This window comes from Salvelinus namaycush, chromosome 7 (genome assembly GCF_016432855.1).
Source record: "Salvelinus namaycush isolate Seneca chromosome 7, SaNama_1.0, whole genome shotgun sequence".
Classification (NCBI taxonomy): Eukaryota; Metazoa; Chordata; class Actinopteri; order Salmoniformes; family Salmonidae; genus Salvelinus; species Salvelinus namaycush.
The window spans coordinates 25,004,563-25,023,783 of NC_052313.1; the positions used below are offsets into that span (position 1 = coordinate 25,004,563).

Sequence of the window (19,221 nt, forward strand, 5' to 3'; positions counted from 1 at the left end):
ATGACTCACTTTGAGGAAGTTGCTGATGTAGAGGAAAAAAGGTCGACATGGTAAGCTACCTGGCTAATGTAGCTAGCCATCGTTTGAAGAAAAGACATAATGTGTTTCCGTGCATAACTCTGACATGGAATGTGATTGATCTCCGACAACCTACAGACAAAACATCGATAATTGCGACTGAATCAACAAAAATTGAGAGGAGAACATCCTTTGTTTTGGGGAGAGACCGAAGGAGGGAGGACCAACACCGTTAACGTTAGCTGATACTGATGCATGAATGTTGGATGTTGTTTTGTCAGGGTATCTAAAATATGAATTCAACGTTGTAAATCCCTGGTTTGTTTTGAACTAGCTAGCTAACTACAATAGTTTCACTGTATGTAACTAATTAGGACATTATTAGCCAGTCAGTTAGCTAGCTAATTAAGAAAGTAATAGCAAGCCCATTGCAATTTGTTATTGGTTAGCCTGCTAGCTAGCTAACTAACTAGCTAGATCGTTTATTATGGGACAGTAGCCCATTGTTAGTACAGTAGGTATTGACTGCTGAAGAGTGTCAGTCAATAAAGCTGTCTGTCCACTGTCCAGTTATTCTCTAGTAATGGCCTTGTAGCTAATGACCTTATCTTCAAATGGCACTGTTAAGGATGTAGTAAACTATCTAATCCATGGTGCAATAGTCACCAGTAAAAACACAGCCAGGATTGTGCCAAAGAAGTATATCATACTTTACTGAATCTAGCTTGAAAGTTGAAAGTGGTTGGCACTTCACCAGAAGGGTCATTACATGGTTTTGGAACAGCATTCTGCAAATAATTATGTAGAAAACTTCAGAGGAACGTCACATAACACTTTATTGACAACACCCAAGTCCACCGCTTCGGCTATGCGTCTCTCCTCCTTCCTGGCCGTGTTCAGGCCTGCTCTTCCCCTTATCCTGGGGCTCTCTTTAGGATGCAGCCTGAGCCTGCTGATGGTCTCCTGGACCCAGGGAGACACAGATGACTCGTGTGGAGATGAACTGGGCAATGGGGGTCTCTTCCTGGGCAGCAATAGGGGAGACCCCCCAGAGGACCAGAGAGGTGGTCCTGGGAATGAGGACTTCCAGCCCCGCATTGTACCATACCACAAGGACCCCAACAAACCACACAAGAAGGTCCTCAGGTGAGCATTTTGGGATGGATGCACAGAGGAATACCACATCCTATCATAACATTAGATTTCAGAGACAGTTTGCAAATGGAAGACACTGCTTCAATGTGTCTCAAAAATATATGCAGAGCTGTTGGATCTCTTTTATGAAATGCTCTTTTATAACTGTGTTCAGAAAATATGCACCCCAGTGCGAGGCATTTGGGTCGTATTTCCTGCTAACTAACGCTTATGCAACCCACCCACATTGCCAAATTCTTAATTGATATGTAAATGAGGCAAATCATGACGCTCGCTACAGATGCATCACACTTTGTTCCAAAATGAAGGCCTTTGTAGGCCACTGTCTGTTTGATTCCCAGCGATTTTTGTTGTTTGTTCACCCACTTAATAGGCTTAAGCTGTTCTAACTTCATACTGGATCTAAACCACTCTAGGGTGGATACGCAGTAGAATATGTAGGCCCTACACTTTTAGGGAACAGAGAACATCATTTGTTAGGCTATACAAATGTAGCCTATATGAAATGGTCCCCAAAAAAAGGTAAATACATGGTCAATGCTATTAGACCACTGCTGACCTTTCACCGCTTTATAAAGATTTGTTCAAAAAGCCCATACGGTTTGATAATCCTACTGTCTCGCGTCTCTCCAAATCGCCTCTTAAAGCTGATTATTGGCCGGGATTTACTGTAATTAACCAGTTAGCCTGGAGTGTCTGAAGAGCCCACCATTTTAATGATCTTAGAATGTTTTCAAAGTACAGTCATGGGACAGAATGACTCAGTGAATGATCCAATTTCATTGTCGTGTCTTCTTTTATGAAAAGCCTTACTGAAGAATTGTGATGCCTGTTGTATATGACTATGATCTCCTTTGGTCATAGCCTAAAATCCTTACTTCTTGCAGATGGTGAGAGTTAAGTCTAGACTCTGGAGTTCAACAATGAACTCAATGACATTCTCTTCCAGTACCTAGCTATCTGGACAAGAATAGGCACTAGGCGCATTCACAACTTATATTTACCATGACATTTTTTGTTTTTATCCAATTTGACTTAAAACAAGTACATTTCTTGTAGAATTAATAGCATTGTAGTAACACCTATGTATGACATTATTGTTACATAGTGCATTAGACAAGTAATTGCATATACCCAGTAAGATATGGCCGTTCCTTATTCCATCTATGTAATAAAATAAATCGCTCAGCTCCGCCCAGTATTGAGTGTTTGATTTGAAACAGTGAAAGTCCCTCTGAACGCCACTCTCCTCTGATCAGGACGCGCTACATCCACACTGAACTGGGCATCCGAGAACGCCTCCTGGTGGGTGTGCTGACCTCGCGGGCCACCCTCAACACGCTGGCCGTGGCGGTGAACCGCACCGTGGCCCACCACTTCCACCGCACCTTCTTCTTCACGGGCCTGCGCAGCCCCAAGGTCCCCCACGGCATGGCGGTGGTGGCCCACGGCGACGACCGGCCCGTGTGGCTGATGTACGAGACGGTGCGCCACTTGCACCAGCACTACGGCTTGGATTACGACTGGTTCTTCCTGGCCCAGGACGACACCTACATGCAGGCCGAGAGGCTAGCCGAGCTGGTGGGCCACCTCAGCGCCGGTCAGGACCTCTACATGGGCCGGGCCGAGGAGTTCATCGGTGGGGAGGAGAGGGCCAGGTACTGCCACGGGGGTTACGGCTACCTGCTCTCCCGGAGCTTGCTGGCCCGCCTGCAGCCCCACCTGGACACCTGCCGCAATGACATCCTCAGCGTCAGGCCTGACGAGTGGCTGGGCCGCTGCATCATCGACTACCTGGGCCTGAGCTGTGTAGAGGTGCACCAGGTAAACTCACAGCTGAGACAACGTTATAAAACATGTTTATAGAGTTGTTCAATAGAGTTTGCAATGATAAGCTGTCTATTTCATCAATGAGTCCAATGCTGATATGTCATCATGATTTACAGTACTTTGACCACACCCATCAGTTGTCTCACCTGCGAGATGGCTAACATTTCCCTCCCCGCTGTTTGCATGTGACCTACAGGAGATGACGTATCGCTACTTTGAGCTGGGGAAGAATGCAGACCCAGAGCGAGAGGACAGAGCCCAGTTTAAGAATGCCTTCACGGTCCACCCCGTGTCAGAACCCAGCCTCATGTACCGCCTGCACAAACGCTTCAGCCAGATCGAACTGGACTGGACCTACCTACAGATACAGCAGCTGCAGGTTGGTGTTGTTTAATGGGATTAGATATGCTCTCTCTATGCTTCAGGCTATTTGATGGGTTGTCACTGGTGTTGGTTTGACTGGTTTACTGGTCCAGCGTGCAAATGTAAAATTTTTGTACATACCGCACCAATTTCCACAAATCTACACCTAGGTAGAAATTCCTATCTCAAATCAAATTGTATTTGTCACATGCGCCGAATACAACAGATGTAGACCTTACAGTGAAATGCTTACTTACGAGACCCTAACCAACAACGCAGTTTTACGAAAATACCAAAAGAAAGTAAGAGATAAAAATAACCAATAATTAAAGAGCAGCAGTAAAATAACAATAGCAGGGCTATATACAGGGGGTACCGGTACAGAGTCAATGTGCGGGGCGACCTGTGTCGAGGTAATTGAGATAGAGTTAGCAGCAGCTTAGGGGGGGTAATGCAAATAGTCTGGGTAGCCATTTGATTGTCTGATCCAATATGTCAGAGAGCCACAGTGACTGAACATTTTGTCAGGACGTGATGTGTGAAATTCGTCATTTTGTAAACAATCTGTCAGTTTAAAAGTGTCAACTTTGTAATTTAATTCAATAAAACTTTATCCCCTCAGGGGCAATTAAGAAAAGTCAGATTTACAAGTATCAAGTCACACAAAGTCCTCCACAGAAAATAGCCTACAATATACAACAGACTTCACATGATTCCCTAATACCATACACCCCACACAATACATAAATACAACATATTAGGATCACCTTCCTAATATTCAGTTGCACCCCCCCAACCCCACTTTTGCCCTCGGAACAGCATCAATTCATTGGGGCATGGACTCTACAAAGTGTCGAAAGCGTTCCACAGGGATGCTGGCCAATGTTGACTCCAATGCTTCCTACAGTTGTGTCAAGTTGGCTGGATGTTCTTTGGGTGGTGGACCATTCTTGATACACGTGGGAATTGAGCGTGAAAAACCCAGCAGCGTTGCAATTCATGACACACTCAAACCTGTGCGCCTGGCACCTACTACCATACCCTGTTCAAAAGCACTTAAATATTTTTTTACTGCATAGGTAGCTATCACAAATTCGACCAAATAAAGATATAAATAGTCACTAACCAAGAAACAACTTCATCAGATGACAGTCTGATAACATATTTATTGTATAGCATATGTTTTGTTCGAAAAATGTGCATATTTCAGGTATAAATCATAGTTTTACATTGCAGCCACCATCACAACTCTCACCAAAGCAACTAGAATAACTACAGAGAGCAACGTGAATTACCTAAATACTCATCATAAACATTTATGAAAAATACACAGCGTACAGCAAATGAAAGACAAAGATCTTGTGAATCCAGCCAATATTTCAGATTTTTTAAGTGTTTTACAGCGAAAACACAATTTAGCATTATATTAGCTTACTACAATAGCCAACCACACAGCAGCATTGATTCATGCACGTTAGCGATAGCGAATAAACCAGCAAAAGATATTAAATTTTTCACTCACCTTCTCAAAACTTCATCAGATGACAGTCCTATAACATCATATTACACAATACATATATTGTTTGTTCGAAAATGTGCATATTTAGCGGCACAAATCGTGGTTATACAATGAGAATAGTAGCCAAGCTGCCAACAAAATGTCAGGAGAAATCTTGGGAGAGGCACCTAATCTAATCAATAACTAATCATAAAATTGACTAAAAAATACAGGTTGGACAGCAAATGAAAGATACATTAGTTCTTAATGCAACCGCTGTGTTAGATTTTTAAAATTAACGTTACTACAACATACAGCGTGCGTTAAAGCGAGACCGCACCGAAATTAATGGCGGAATAGTAGTGTAACATTTTTCAACAGAACAACGAATTAACATCATAAATAGTTCTTACTATTTGATGAGCTTCCATCAGAATCTTGTGCAAGTTGTCCTTTGTCCAGAAGAATCGTTGCTCGGTTGTAGATTGTCGTCTTCAACTTTGGAATTAGCAGCAAACATTAGCCATGTGACGAAGACGTGTCCAACTCACTATAACGCAGCACAAATGAAATACCGAAAATCGCAATATACTGATATAAACTGATATAACTCGGTTTAAAATAACTACATTATGATGTTTTTAACACCTATATCGAATAAAATCAGAGCCGGATATATCTAAAGCCTATAACGAGAGCTTTTCAGAATGCACTCCTGAGGTCTGTCTTGCGTCATGATGAACGTTGAAAAGAGTGCACACCCGGTTCCAAGAGCTTTTATACGGCCTCAGAACCACCCAGACACTCCATTCCAATTCTCACTGCTTACTGACATCTAGGGGAAGGCGTATGCAGTGCATGTCGACCCATAGATTACATGGAAATGTATAAACTGACCCTGGAACAGAGCCCCCGATTTGAGATTTTTCAGTTCCTGACAGGAAGTTTGCTGCAAAATTAGTTCTGTTTTACTCACAGATATAATTCAAACGGTTTTAGAAACTAGAGAGTGTTTTCTATCCAATAGTAATAATAATATGCATATTGTACGAGCAAGAATTGAGTACGAGGCAGTTTAATTTGGGAACGAATTTTTACAAAGTGGAAACAGCGCCCCCCTATTGAGAAAAGGTTTTAATATCCTAATACTGAAGAATAAAATATTTTATTAGATGCTTATGATACGTTGTCTCATCATGGTTGTGTCTTCTTGTCTTTTGACCAGGTCCAGATCAACAACCTGAGTGAGCTGACCCCAGAGGGGAAGGCGGGGGCCACCTGGCCCATCGGGGTCAACCCCCCTTTCAAGCCCAAAACGCGATTTGAGGTCATCAACTGGGAGTACTTCACAGAGGAGCACATTTACTCGTGCCCCGACAGCTCCCCCAAGTGTGAGCTGCGTGGCGCAGACCGGGCCGACGTGAGCGCCGTGCTGGAGACGGCCGTGGAGCGCCTCAACGAGCGCTACCAGCCCCAGCTGCGCTTCAGGAAACGGCATCTGCTCAACGGCTACAGGCGCTTCGACCCCACCCGGGGCATGGAGTACGTGCTGGACCTGGCCCTGGAGGCTTTCACCCAGAAGGGTCACAACCAGGTCATCGCCAAGCGGGTCAGCCTGCTCCGCCCTCTCAGCACCATCGAGATCATCCCCATGCCCTACGTGACGGAGGCCACCCGGGTGCAGGTTATCCTGCCAGTCACAGCCCACGAGCAGGACTATGTGAGCAACTTCCTGGACATGTACGTGATGAACACTCTGGACACGCATGACAACGTCCTGCTCACCTTCCTGTTCGTCTATGACCCCTTCGACGCCCAACGGATCAGTCAGGCCGACGTGTTCGCCGGCATCAAGGCCATGATTGGCGAGGTGGAGAAGCGCTACGGCGACGTGAAGATCCCCTGGATCAGCGTCAAGACGGAGGTGCCGTCGCAGGTCAAGCTGATGGACATCATCTCCAAGAAGCACCCGGTGGATACGCTCTTCTTCCTGGCCTCGGTGTGGACCGAGGTCAACGCCGACTTTCTCAATCGCTGCCGCATGAACGCCATCAGCAACTGGCAGGTGTTCTTCCCCATCCACTTCCAGGAATTCAGCCCGGCCATCGTGTACCGCGACCAGCAGCCCTCAGCCGCCTCCTCCTTCACCGCCGAGGCGCTGCGCGATGGACGCTTCGACCGCCACGTCTTCGAGGAGGCCTGCTTCTACAACGCCGACTACATGGCGGCGCGAACCAAGATGGCCGCCGACATCCTGGACAACGATGAGCTGCTGGAGAGCATGGACGTGTACGAGATCTTTGTGCGCTACTCGGGCTTGCACGTGTTCCGGGCGGTGGAGCCAGCGCTAGTGCAGAAGTATGTGCGGCGGGCGTGCAACCCGCGCTTCAGCGAGGACATCTACCACCGCTGTGTGCTCAGTAACCTGGAGGGCCTGGCCTCGCGATCCCACCTGGCCATGGCCCTGTTTGAGCAGGAACAGGCCAACAGCACCTAGGTGGTCTAGTGGGGCTCTTCCACTGCAGCACTGGTGTCACGCCAGACTTTTCTGGACCAGGCCTCAGAAGGCAACATCTATGGGCCTAACACTGGTGCAGTGCCTGACAGTGGAAATGCACCATACTGTAGGTCTACCATCTAATGACATTATGAACGTCAACCACACTGCCTCGACTTTTAGACAAGGCATGTTATGGGATGCTTAATATTCAGACGGATCCCTAAGGACCCATGTGCAATCTTAGGCCTGCGAAGACTGAGGAGCAATGTTACAACGTGTATTCCTGCTAACTGTGTGTGCAGGCGGACAGAACTCTGTGCTTTCACACCAATGGTAGCCCAAGGGGAGGCTCTATTGGGAGGTGATGAATGAACAATGAACAGCATTGATGTCTATTTAGGGCTGGGCAGTATACCGTATTTTACTATGTACTGTTATTGATGCACGGACCAGTTTGTGTTTATACTTTATCTTCTATAACGGTATTTGTGATACGTCACTCTGGCTTGTGTAATGTCAGTTTTTATAGTTTACTCCGTTTGCTACTTGAGTTGTCTCTCTCCTCCTGCATGCCACTTCCCCATGTGCTTCCCTGCCAATCCCTGCCCCCATCACTGTTGGTTGTCAATGCCGTGCCGTTCACTTTGTCTGCATGGTCAGATGTAACCAGATGTTAGTGATTTCCACTTTGCTTCTTAATATAATTCCACAAAAGTTCTATAATTACATTATTTTATGTATATTACAGTCTGCAAACTAGTAATTTGTCTTTTGAGAGACGCTAAATAGTGTTTGGGCTAATTGCTAGTTAGCTAACTAGCAAGCTAGCTAAATGTACACAGAGAAAACGTAGCTAGCTAATAAAACTTGATACCAGTACTGGTGTAGGCCTAGTTCAGCATGTTGTTTGTGCAAAAGTATCTTCTAAATCAGAGATGGAGAAGCATGAATATGTTAGCTAGTGCTAGATAACTACATGAAGTAAGAGAAAACATGTAATGTAACATTAGGGTCCACTGGGAAACACTGACCAACACTTGGCCTCCTACCATGTCACAATTATTCCTCCCTGGCTTTTTCATTCATTGTCATGTCAAACAACAATGTATTCAAAGTACTGTCCACTATATTCCAACAATAGCATTAGAATAATCATTCTATTTCCATGATTCCAACAGTTCACCAATTAATTAGGACTATATTTTTTGCCCATATCATGCAGCCCCACGTGGCACAGAGTGTAAATGATAACAAATGAGTGCAGGAAATGCAGAAATATCGTGATAAGATATTTTGGTCATTTCGCCCAGCCCTATGTCGGATGTTTACAATGTTTTGTTTTGCCTTGAGAAAATCGCCATGAGCTATATGTCTTCCTTCATGACTGTGCTGATTTATGATGCTAAAACTGGAATTAAAGAGAATTAAGTGTCTTATGTGTCTTTCAATTTACACTTAGTTTGCTCAGTATGTCGAACCTGTAGAGAGTGTGGTTTGATTCATTCCCTCGACATATGGTCTGTTTTTTATTTTTCTACGGTTATTAAAGGCAGATGTCGCATTCTGACTCGTTTCTTATGTTATTGTGGAATCGCAGACCTAGCAATTTCCTTTGCCATCTATCTTTTGTGCAGTTCAAGGTTTGTTTGAAACACAGCTTCATTACTGTGGGGTTCTCAATTAGGAAGACAAAATAAAAACGGCTTGTCTTTGAGAACTGCAGCCTCAACAATGACATAATAGTGATGCATGCTTTGCAAGTCAGGACTGAGGGTTTGCGAGCCAAGGACAAGCTATTAGAGGGTGTAGATTCTAGTGGTTGATATTCCTCCAATCATATAGCTCTGAAGTCTGTATTCTTCCTGGTTGCCTCTATAGCTGTGACCTGAGGCAATGTACAGTTTGTACTGAAGCCTGAAATATGCCTCCCCACATTAAAGTCAGTAAACCTCCACCCCTACCCGGGCCTCCCTGGATTTGGGATGGAATTCTCTACACACGTGTCTTATAGAAGGGAGTGCAGATTCAGAATGCCCTAGCAGGGTGGGTTTTGTCCACCTGGCCACAGTCCAACAGGGAGAGGGAGGGGGGAGCTATTTCTCCATAGTGTGGTGGGTGGGGGGGTTCAGAGCACTGAATAGGTCACTTGACAGTCTATCTGTCTCCTCCCTCTCTGGGCAGGGGGGAGAGGATTGCACCGAGGGGCGAAATGAATGTCAGGCCAGGGTTTGGCGGGGGGTGAAAGAGTTTCTTTCTGCAGTAGCTAGCTAGCGCTGAGGTTGTAGGTTAGCATTACTGCATGCACGCCACCTGTTTAGACACGATCAACAATAACTCACTTGTCTGCCATCTCAAAACAACGTCTTGCTCATGCGAGGACTGCTAGAAGTGTTACTCCCTTCTGACTTTTATCAGTCAGCTTATTGGCAAAAATGTAAGTGTTCTACCTCTCACCAAAGCCAAAGACTATTTGGCCCAGTACTGTATGAAGGTGTTTATAGACTAAGCTACACATTGATAGATATAGCCCCCTGGGCAGCTGGATTCCATTTCATTTGAAACCTATGAAATATAGCAAAGTCCACCTCTGGTCTTTCCAATTTGATGTTTCTAGGAGACATATTTAGACCATTGATCAGCATGAAAAATCTAAACATTTGATCTTCGGATAAGGCCATCCCCCTGACTTAGCAATAAACCACACACTGCAGACCTGATGGCATTTACAAACTTTGGCAAGCGCTTCTTTATTTACATCCAGGCTGTCTCACTGAGTCACAGCTGTAGTTTCATCATTTCATTTTTCTATTTTTTTCTTCCTTTGTTTTTTGTTTGTTTGTAGAATGGGGTAACCCAACACATTTGCACAAGTGAGAGCTATATCTCCATGGTGGTGACCAACAGACAAAACGGTGTAGCAGTGGAAAGAGAGCTGTGAGGAACATGGGCACTCCTCACAAAGTCATGCACAGAAACTGCGGTTACCACCTATCCATTCGGGTAGACCAATATCAATGCTTTTAGTCAGAGAGCGAGAGAGAGAGGAGCACACAGTTTAGGTACAGTCTATAGTCAGATGACACAAGGTTTCCGGCATCCGTGAGTTGTAGTTTCTAAAATGCCCAGAAAGGGGAGCCCTACAGTTAATGCTCCATGACTGCCAACCATACAAGACCAATCTGGGTCAAACACAAGTATTGATTGACACATAATTGAATACAACAACGATTATGCTCCCTTGCTTGGTGCGGTTGAAATACACGTAACCTGTAGTAACAAAAACTCTTATGCAGATAACATCTATGCTGGTTGGGTAGCCCGCAAGTTTTTAGCAAATGTTCAGTAAAGGCCCCTTCAACATGGAAATTGTGTCAAATCCATTGCTCTCCACATCCACTTCCATGCATTTGTGAGAGTATTTACATGTCCCGTTTTAAATGTATAAAACCTGTCCATGCAGCATGCATAGGTCTTTAAGAAATCCAACCTCGTTGTTTATGCTGAGTTAGGTCTCAGCTATGTCGAAGAAAATGTTGACACAAAAGAGATGTAACATGGACACAATTTTGATGTGACTGAACCTTACAGAAGACAGCAGTGTTGACTTCATATCAGAAACGGATTTCTGAGAAGGCTTCTCCCATCACAAGCACAAAACTACTGTGGAAGGGCACAGAACTGAATTGCTGTGGAAGTTAGTTAAAGAGATGGGCGTTCCCTGTGGGTGGGGAGAGAGGGAGGTATCATCACTCCCAGCATTACATTTTGTGGTTCTGCCCTATTAAAACTCAACAAGGGCCTATAATAACCATCCCCCACACCCTTCCCCCAAGTGTACACAGAGGGACACTAGCGTCCCTGTCCTACACCTTTAAACGTATGGACCCCGATCCTTCCCACCCCATGTCCCGCCCTTCACTAAACCAAACACACTGACACAAACAGTGCTCTCCCTGAAGAAAAACAAACAGATTTACATTCAGAGGTTTCCTTTAAAAACGTTGTCATATTCACCCTTGTTCAATTTCAACTGGTAACATAGCTTTATCGGGGTTAGACAAGATCACGGTAATCGTTATTCATTGTCCATTTGAACCATTCTAATACTCTTCATCGAGACCTTTGGTGACTCTGTCAAAACGTTCAAGGACAAAATACTGTCAGACAGATCCACTTGAGACAGGTAGTTCACAATAGATGTTAACTAAAAAATACAATGAACAAAGACCTATTTCCCCATTCATTTCGAATAAAAGGATTACTAAAAATTTCGGGCCAACATTTGTCAGGCTGCATTTTCACTGCCCGCCCCATGATTCTTCAACATAGGAAATGTTGGTTACTCTCACATCATATCCCAAAATGTGTCCTTTGTTAACATTAAAAACACTGATTTGAGCACTGAGAGGGTTCTGTAGCTAATACTGTTCCCAAACATGACTTTTTGTACAGTTATTATGACAGGACAATGAGCCCCTGGAATACATATGTCTAAAATAGCAACACAAACATTTAACCACTAACGTTAATCCATTTTGCACGGTAATTTACTGCGGTCAAGACGTGCCTTCAGGGGATAAGTCTGTCTGGGTGCTCTGTGTTACAGAGAGTTAGTCTGTGTAAAAACATGCAGGCTGTCCTGGCTCTAAGGCGCCACGCTATGGCCACCAAGTGTTACTACATTACTTCGCCTTGTGCCTACCGTCACCTCCTCACGTTAACATCTATCTTCTACGGTCAACTGATATGAGTCTTATTCATCCTTGTCCCTTTCAACTTCATCTGATGGAATATATTCACTTATACAGAGATCTACTTTTACAGTTACATTGTTTAAGGGAATTACGGTAGAAAGGTGGAAAAAATAAACTAATCTTCGATTGTGTCTTGATTAGTTAATAATGGGGGGAAATCTCATTCATGAAAGCTGCCTTCCTTGAACAAGTTAATTTTTTAAATGACAGACCTCAACATTTGGGCTTCAGAAGGGAAATTAGCCCAGTCCCCCGACCCATTACTTCAAACAGTAATCTTCATTCTGCTGGTGTAAATTTGGTTCCACACATCAAAAACACACATGCACACTTGGAGCATATTGCTCACATGAACAATACCACTAATGATACACTAAAACAATGGGCACAATCCACTGTGTGTGAGTCAAGACACTTGAAACATTGGGTTACAAACGACCACTTTGGGCTCATCCGAATGAGACGCAGTGGACCACTATGACTCAGCAGAAAAGTCAATCTGGTTGAGATGAGAAGGCTCTAAAACAGTAATCGTTCTGCAGGCAGCTGGTACAATGACTTCTAGTCTCTATGGAAAGACAGTGACATGCTAGTGGGTTCTAAGTGGTTGACATTAAAAGCAACCCACTGTGTTAGGGTTCTTTTGAGAAACAAAATGTCCGCCGAAGGCCTGTGGTCGCAGGAGTGTGGAGAGAGATGTTCGGTCAGTCAGAGCTGAACAGATTGAGGGACGTTTTATTTTGGACACATGCAATTGGGGGATGGGCCAGAGGTCAGTTCCCTAGCGATTAAAAAAACAAACAAACACAACACACAAAAATACAGGTCTGGGGTCAGATGAAGAGTGCAGAGAGAGAGACGTCCTTGACAGGGCGTTTAGGTGTTCCTCACAACCAAGGCCTGCTCCAACTCCTGTCTCCTCTGCTGGATCTGTCAGAGGGTAGAGTGGAAGGATGCCATCACCGTCAAACACACAGAAACACCCGGGCCTCACTACACCCGAGGTCGATTCCCAGTATCAATCAATTTGTAAGAAGGGTTATTTAAATAAAGTTGGATTGCTTGTGTTACACAGTTGTGGTAAGACTAGTGTAACAGAGCAGGCACAGCTTCAAAGCTAAAAGATGACTATTCCACGCTGATCTCAATTCCCAGTTTGTGTTCCTACTTGGACGCTGTGTTGTGGGAGTTGTTAAAAGGTTTTAAAGGTGCAGTGTTTGACGTGTCTCCTCACCTTGCTGTAGAAGTAACGACTGACGGCCTCCTGGGACCAGGGCTCGTGGTAAAACTCCGCCCTCCTCTCCTCCTCCGGGTTCCCCACCACGTCCGTCATCAGCTGCAGCCAATCAGAGAGCATGGTTAGTCATACCGTATGTGTGTGTGTGTGTGTGTGTGTGTGTGTGTGTGTGTGTGTGTGTGTGTGTGTGGGGCCTTCACCTTCAGGTCTCTGCTCTGGGACTTTAGCCAGTCCTGGATGTAGCCCTTAGGATCCCTGGAGAAGCTGAGCATAAAGTCCCTCTGGATCTTTAACTGGTTGATGGACTCAATGGTTTCGTGGATCTAAAGGGTTCGTAATGATCACTGGTGTCAGAGGACAGCTTACACAAATCTACTCGAAGCATATGACAATGACTTTCCAATTTCAATACACACATTTCTTTGAGTCACTGCGTTTTCCCCCCCGAATTTGTATTCAGATTGTGTAAGAAACGGTGGTGGCAGTGTCAAGGCTTTTCACACAGGAACACGAAGCCACAACACCTTGGTGTCACACACAGTGTAAAGATAGATTTACATTGCGGAGATGCGGGAACAACAATCCCGTTCCCGACACCTCAGCTTTTCCCTACACTGCCATTTATACCGGTGCGATAAATTGTTACCCACGGCGTGCGTAAAAGTGTTAGCAAGGGTCGGGGTGAATTCAATTCCAGTCAATTCAGAAAATGAACAAAATTCCATTTCCAAATTTGAAAAGTATTAAAAGAGAACTGGAATTTCAGTGTTGAAATGGAATTGATCTCAACCCTGGTGATAGCATGTCAGGCGACAAGATTCTCCGGGAGAATCAGATAAAACTGTATCCAACAGAGTCAAACTGCTCTGAACTCTAATTCACATATAACTCACGGTACTTAGTCGTCCCGCATCTCCGCAATGTAAATCTACCTTAAAGGTCATCTTGGGTAATTGTGATTGGCTATCCTTCTTGTGTGGTTGTCCCACCTTGTTGTCCAGTGAGGCGATCTCCTGCTGGTTGGCAGTGGAGAGCAGGAAGCTGCTCATCTGGCCCTTCAGGGGGTCCTCCACCTCCACGTCGATGTCATAGCACGCTGTCTTCTTCTGGTCATTAGGGTCCACGCTGTAGGAAGGAGGGGGGATGATGGTGAGAAGACTTTCTGAGGTTGTTGGCAGCACTTGAAATGTGATACACATTTTATTGTATTTTGTATTTAACCAGGTAAGACCAGTGAAAAGGTTGGGAGGCAAAAATGCTGGTGGTCTTTCTGTATCTCACCAGTATTCTTGCCTCCCAGGCTAGAATTTAAATTTGTATTGTATTATCTGCCCTTTGGGATGGCATTACCTGTGAAACACTGTGCCCACATTCTTATTTTATAGCATTTCAAATGTATTCATCTGCTGGATTTTTATACTGTATCTCTTTCAACTTTTTGTTGTTGAAAGAATTGATACTTTTTCGTGTCGCCTTTTATGACCAGGCAGTCACCCTTAAAACCAGGAATTTGTCAGGTAGGTGTTACGTATGATCTGCTCACCTGATGACGTGGTTGATGACGATGGGGTCAGGGGGCAGGAGGAGGTTGGTGAGACGCTGGGGGATCTCCGAGAACTTGAGCCGCGGGCAGTCAAAGATCTGAGAGGAAGACAGTAACATCTCAGAATAAAGGCCTAGCACCAGAGATGGGGAAATGTGTCCCCCCCAAATGGCACCATAGTACCTATTTAGTGCACTACTTTTGGCCAGGGTCCATAGGGCTCCTATGGGGTAGTGCACCATATAGGGAATATGGTGCCATTTGGGACGTAGGCAACAACATGCAACAGCTAACAGGTAACACAGTAACAGAGGAGAACTAGAAGAGTGTCGTCTACCTGCTGAAAGTACTTGTCACAGTTGATGTACTCCTTGTCGTGGGAGTCCTGCAACTTGTTGGTCTTGACATACTGCCACAGGGCCTGGATGATACAGGAGCGGGTCTGGGTGTGGATACCCAGCAGGCGAGCAAGACGAGGGTCCAGCTTGAACTGGGGGGGCTGGGGAGAGGTCAGAGAACACCATCAGTACTAGCCCAGACAGGAACTAGGAACCCCAGACAGGAACTAGGAACCCCAGACAGGAACTAGGAACCCCAGACAGGAACTAGGAACCCCAGACAGGAACTAGGAACCCCAGACAGGAACTAGGAACCCCAGACAGGAACTAGGAACCTCAGACAGGAACTAGGAACCCCAGACAGGAACTAGGAACCTCAGACAGGAACTAGGAACCCCAGACAGGAACTAGGAACCCCAGACAGGAACTAGGAACCCCAGACAGGAACTAGGAACGCCAGACAGGAATTAGGAACCTCAGACAGGAACTAGGAACCCCAGACAGGAACTATTACAACTGCCAGATGACAGCTGCTTTGCGGACACATTTGACACACTTCTGAATAGCTTTTAGTCTCATGTACTACTTTCTAGTAAAGCACATGAGTGGACAGCAATGCGAAAAACTGGTTGAATCAACATTGTTTCCAAGTCATTTCAACCCCAAAATTCAATGTGACGATGTTGAATCAACGTGGAAAATGTATTGAATTTCCAAAAAGTCATCAACGTAAGAGATTTTCATTTCCCCCCCACCCAACTTTTAACCTAAATCCAATGACAGGATGAGGTGACATTTTTGGTTGAATTCAAGTTACCTGACAATTCAACCAAATGTAAATCAAAACTAGATGTTGAACTGATGTCTGTGCCCAGTGGGTAGTGTCTCTATGGCGCCCTCACCTGGTAGTCTAGCATTAGCAGCAGTGTGCAGCGCACGCTCACGTCCCCTGGCCTCTTCACCTGGAAGCCGTCAGTCTCCTGGGTGGTGGGAGTGCGGTGCCACTAGCAGGAAACACAGAGACAAAAACTCCACCTTGAACACTACCTACAGGCACCGGCCACGGACTTCCAGAACATTCTGAATGTGTACATACAAACGTGCACACAAAGACGATAAAAGAATACAAAACCAAAATGTGTACACTTTCAACGAGCAGCCTTGCTCTCGACCCTTTGAGTTTGTTGTCTTTTGGAAGGCTGAATCGCTGTAAAAGAATAGATCATGCATGGCGTGGTAAGGAACTGAGTGAACTAGCAAGACAGCAGAGGGTTGATCATTTGTTTTTGCAGAGTCGCTAACTCATATGTTGGCATTCAAAAGGAAATGATGGTCCGATTGAAAATGACAATCTGCAGAGATATTTTGTAACCTAATAAGAGCATGGCTTATCAAGTTGAGACTGTACCCTACCCAAATGAAACCTCTATTTGGCATTACAGTCGTTACGATTACATTTTGTCCTCTGTTATCCGGGTCTCAAACCCTCCCTGGCATTTTATCTATGTGGAAATGTTAGTTGAGTCTGCATCTTACCTTCGCTTTACTGGTCAGCAGCTGAAAAGAAAAACACTTAAAGTTCCCTGCTTTTCAGTGCATTGTAGCCACTTAGCATGCAACACCGGGAGGGAACTGGGAATGCTTTTCTAGTTCTTTACCCACGAACTCAATGTAGGGTTTACACAAGTATGTTTTCATAATTGTGTTGTGCTACTTCAGGATCGTGAAACATTTTCTTAAAATGGACAGATTCATTCAAGCAAAGATGCATCTATGCCATTTATCCTTGCTAAAATATTCAAAGGTATTCTCTAAGGTGGGAAACCTTGAGAAGTACTCTTACCTCTAACACTCAATTAAGCATTTTGTCAATTCATAACACATCCTGCAGTGCTGTGTGAACTTGTTCCCAGTGCCAAAAACAGGATCTCTCCAAGCCATGTTTTTACAATTCAAAGGTCACAGAATTGTATGATTGGAATCCCAGACACCATTCTCTGGTAGAATCTTCATTCTCTGATAAAGTGGATTCCTCGAGATCCTAAACCCATTTAATGCTCAAATTAGATGTCATTAACTCGCTATATGAGAGTAATGAGCTCTATATGACTGGCTGTGTTTCTACTGTAAAAGTTCTGTTATCGGATGATGGCATCAGCCAGCTAACTGAACAACAGTGATGTCAGGTCTTCCAGTAGCCAACAATACCAAAATAGGCTAAATACATAAGAATAGTGGATCTCTTTTCTCTGAATCATAACTAAATACAAACCATCTGGTATCACTAAACCACACATGTAGCCAATGGCCTAATCTTGTACAGCGGGAGTGCAGGAATATTGTGAGCTGCATTGTAACTAAAGATACAATGCCAAAAGTATTTTGTGGTTAAAGACTATGGTTAACCCCTCGTTTGCCCAAAACCTGCTGAATAGATCTGGATGAGGCTGAATGGCGGGACCATAGAATTGGAATGAATAGAACGGACATCTCCATTCAGGTTAATTATGCCATAATGGGCGGACTGGGGGGAGGGGCCATTTTGAGGGTCCCCAAAGCAGTAAAGCACGAAGTGACTACAAAAAAAGAAAAAGACATTCCATTCTCATTCTATTTCTACGGACGGGACACAGACAGGGTAGAGGAGACGAGAGCGAGACGAGAGAGGACAGAGGGTTGTGTACGGTCAGTGGTCATCAGGGAACATGAACTCACCTCTACCAGGTGGTTGTCAGGACCATACAGGTCTTTGTCTAGCTCGATCACCAGGCTCTTGAAGAACGAGGAGAATTTCCTCTTCAGCTTCCCAGGCTATGAAACAAAGAAGTGGTGAGTTAGTTTAACATGGATGGAACATTTGGGCTGACATGAAGATTTGAAGAGTGTAACAAGCAAACACTCTCTCACACACACACACACACACACACACACACACACACACACACACACACACACACACACACACACACACACACACACACACACACACACACACACACACACACACACACACGGGCAAACATGTCTATATTGTGGATAGGGTTTCCCCCTTTGTAAACCAGTTTGATGTAGTCTGACCCTGTCTGTTTCCTGGCTACTGAACATCAGTTCCCGGGAGTGATTCCAACTAAACCACTACGAAGACCTGTCCAACACCTGCCTTAGAGAACTTGATATATACTGTTGTCATTGACTATAGTAACATTTCTTGGACACCAAAGCAGTGATATCATTGTATCTACTGTAAGCCCTAGGGGGCGGCCAAAGACGTAGCAGGAGACCACAAACAATGTGAAAACAGGATATTCTCATGGTCTTCTTCCTTAAAAGTTGATTCCAAATATTTGTGGGCTCTAAAACCTCAAAATTGCTGTGAAATGACAACCCCGTCTTGAAACTGATGAGAGCATTTGAGTCGAGCCACCATTTGAAGTCGAGCTAACTCTGCAAAAAGCAATCTATGGTCATCTTTCTTTTCCTGCCCCAGGCATAATCTGTGTAAACATTTTGCGAAACATTGATCATTCCTCCGAAGGTCTAACTAACCGAACAACTCTTGCTGCTGACTGACGTGGCCCGACGGTGGAGTTGTGGACATATGTTAGAACTATACAAGACTGCCGTACATTACTGTGGGGCAAACGCACCACAAAGCAGCTCCTGGATCAAAGAGCTAGCAATTTTCATACTTGGTTGAAGGATTAAGGCATGTTCTGTTTTTATTAAGGTATTTCACTGTGGTCAAAAGTAATTTTAACCAACCATGCTGCCACATTCAAATACCAACCCCCAGAAAAAAATGTCCTGAGGAGAAAATGAAATTGACTTAGTGGTAGGGATACAGTTGAAAAAGAACCGTTCATAACCACCAACATCCATAGAGGAGACTTTACAATAAGAGAACATAGGAACTAAACAAAATCAAAGGATATATCGCTGAATCAAACAAACCAGTAATGATGAAATAATAGAGTGGCATTGCATT

At 44.6% G+C, this 19,221-nt stretch overlaps 2 protein-coding genes across 4 annotated transcripts in view; one reads left to right on the forward strand and one right to left on the reverse strand.

Moving 5' to 3' along the window:
• The first annotated feature begins 539 nt into the window (after positions 1-539).
• Positions 540-8,931, forward strand: LOC120051136 (chondroitin sulfate glucuronyltransferase-like). Of its 2 annotated transcripts, XM_038997831.1 has the most exons (4): positions 540-1,164; positions 2,433-2,997; positions 3,200-3,382; positions 6,090-8,931. In XM_038997831.1, the coding sequence occupies exons 1-4, from the start codon at positions 788-790 to the stop codon at positions 7,359-7,361; spliced, it is 2,397 nt and encodes a 798-aa protein (XP_038853759.1). In that variant the 5' UTR covers positions 540-787; the 3' UTR covers positions 7,362-8,931. The 2 variants fall into 2 exon arrangements, with proteins under 2 accessions (XP_038853759.1, XP_038853758.1); XM_038997830.1 differs by lacking the exon at positions 540-1,164 and having other exon boundaries at positions 2,393-2,997.
• Positions 8,932-10,081: 1,150 nt separating this feature from the next.
• Positions 10,082-19,221, reverse strand: part of LOC120051137 (SWI/SNF-related matrix-associated actin-dependent regulator of chromatin subfamily D member 3) — a 29,650-nt gene continuing 20,510 nt past the window's right edge. For both annotated transcript variants that reach the window (XM_038997833.1, XM_038997832.1), the window contains 8 exons: positions 17,952-18,047; positions 16,139-16,240; positions 15,236-15,397; positions 14,899-14,996; positions 14,345-14,480; positions 13,556-13,678; positions 13,353-13,454; positions 10,082-13,048 (listed from right to left, as the gene is read on the reverse strand). In XM_038997833.1, the coding sequence (XP_038853761.1) occupies positions 12,995-13,048; positions 13,353-13,454; positions 13,556-13,678; positions 14,345-14,480; positions 14,899-14,996; positions 15,236-15,397; positions 16,139-16,240; positions 17,952-18,047 (873 nt within the window). In that variant the 3' untranslated portion in view covers positions 10,082-12,994. The remainder of the gene's footprint in view (positions 13,049-13,352; positions 13,455-13,555; positions 13,679-14,344; positions 14,481-14,898; positions 14,997-15,235; positions 15,398-16,138; positions 16,241-17,951; positions 18,048-19,221) is intronic.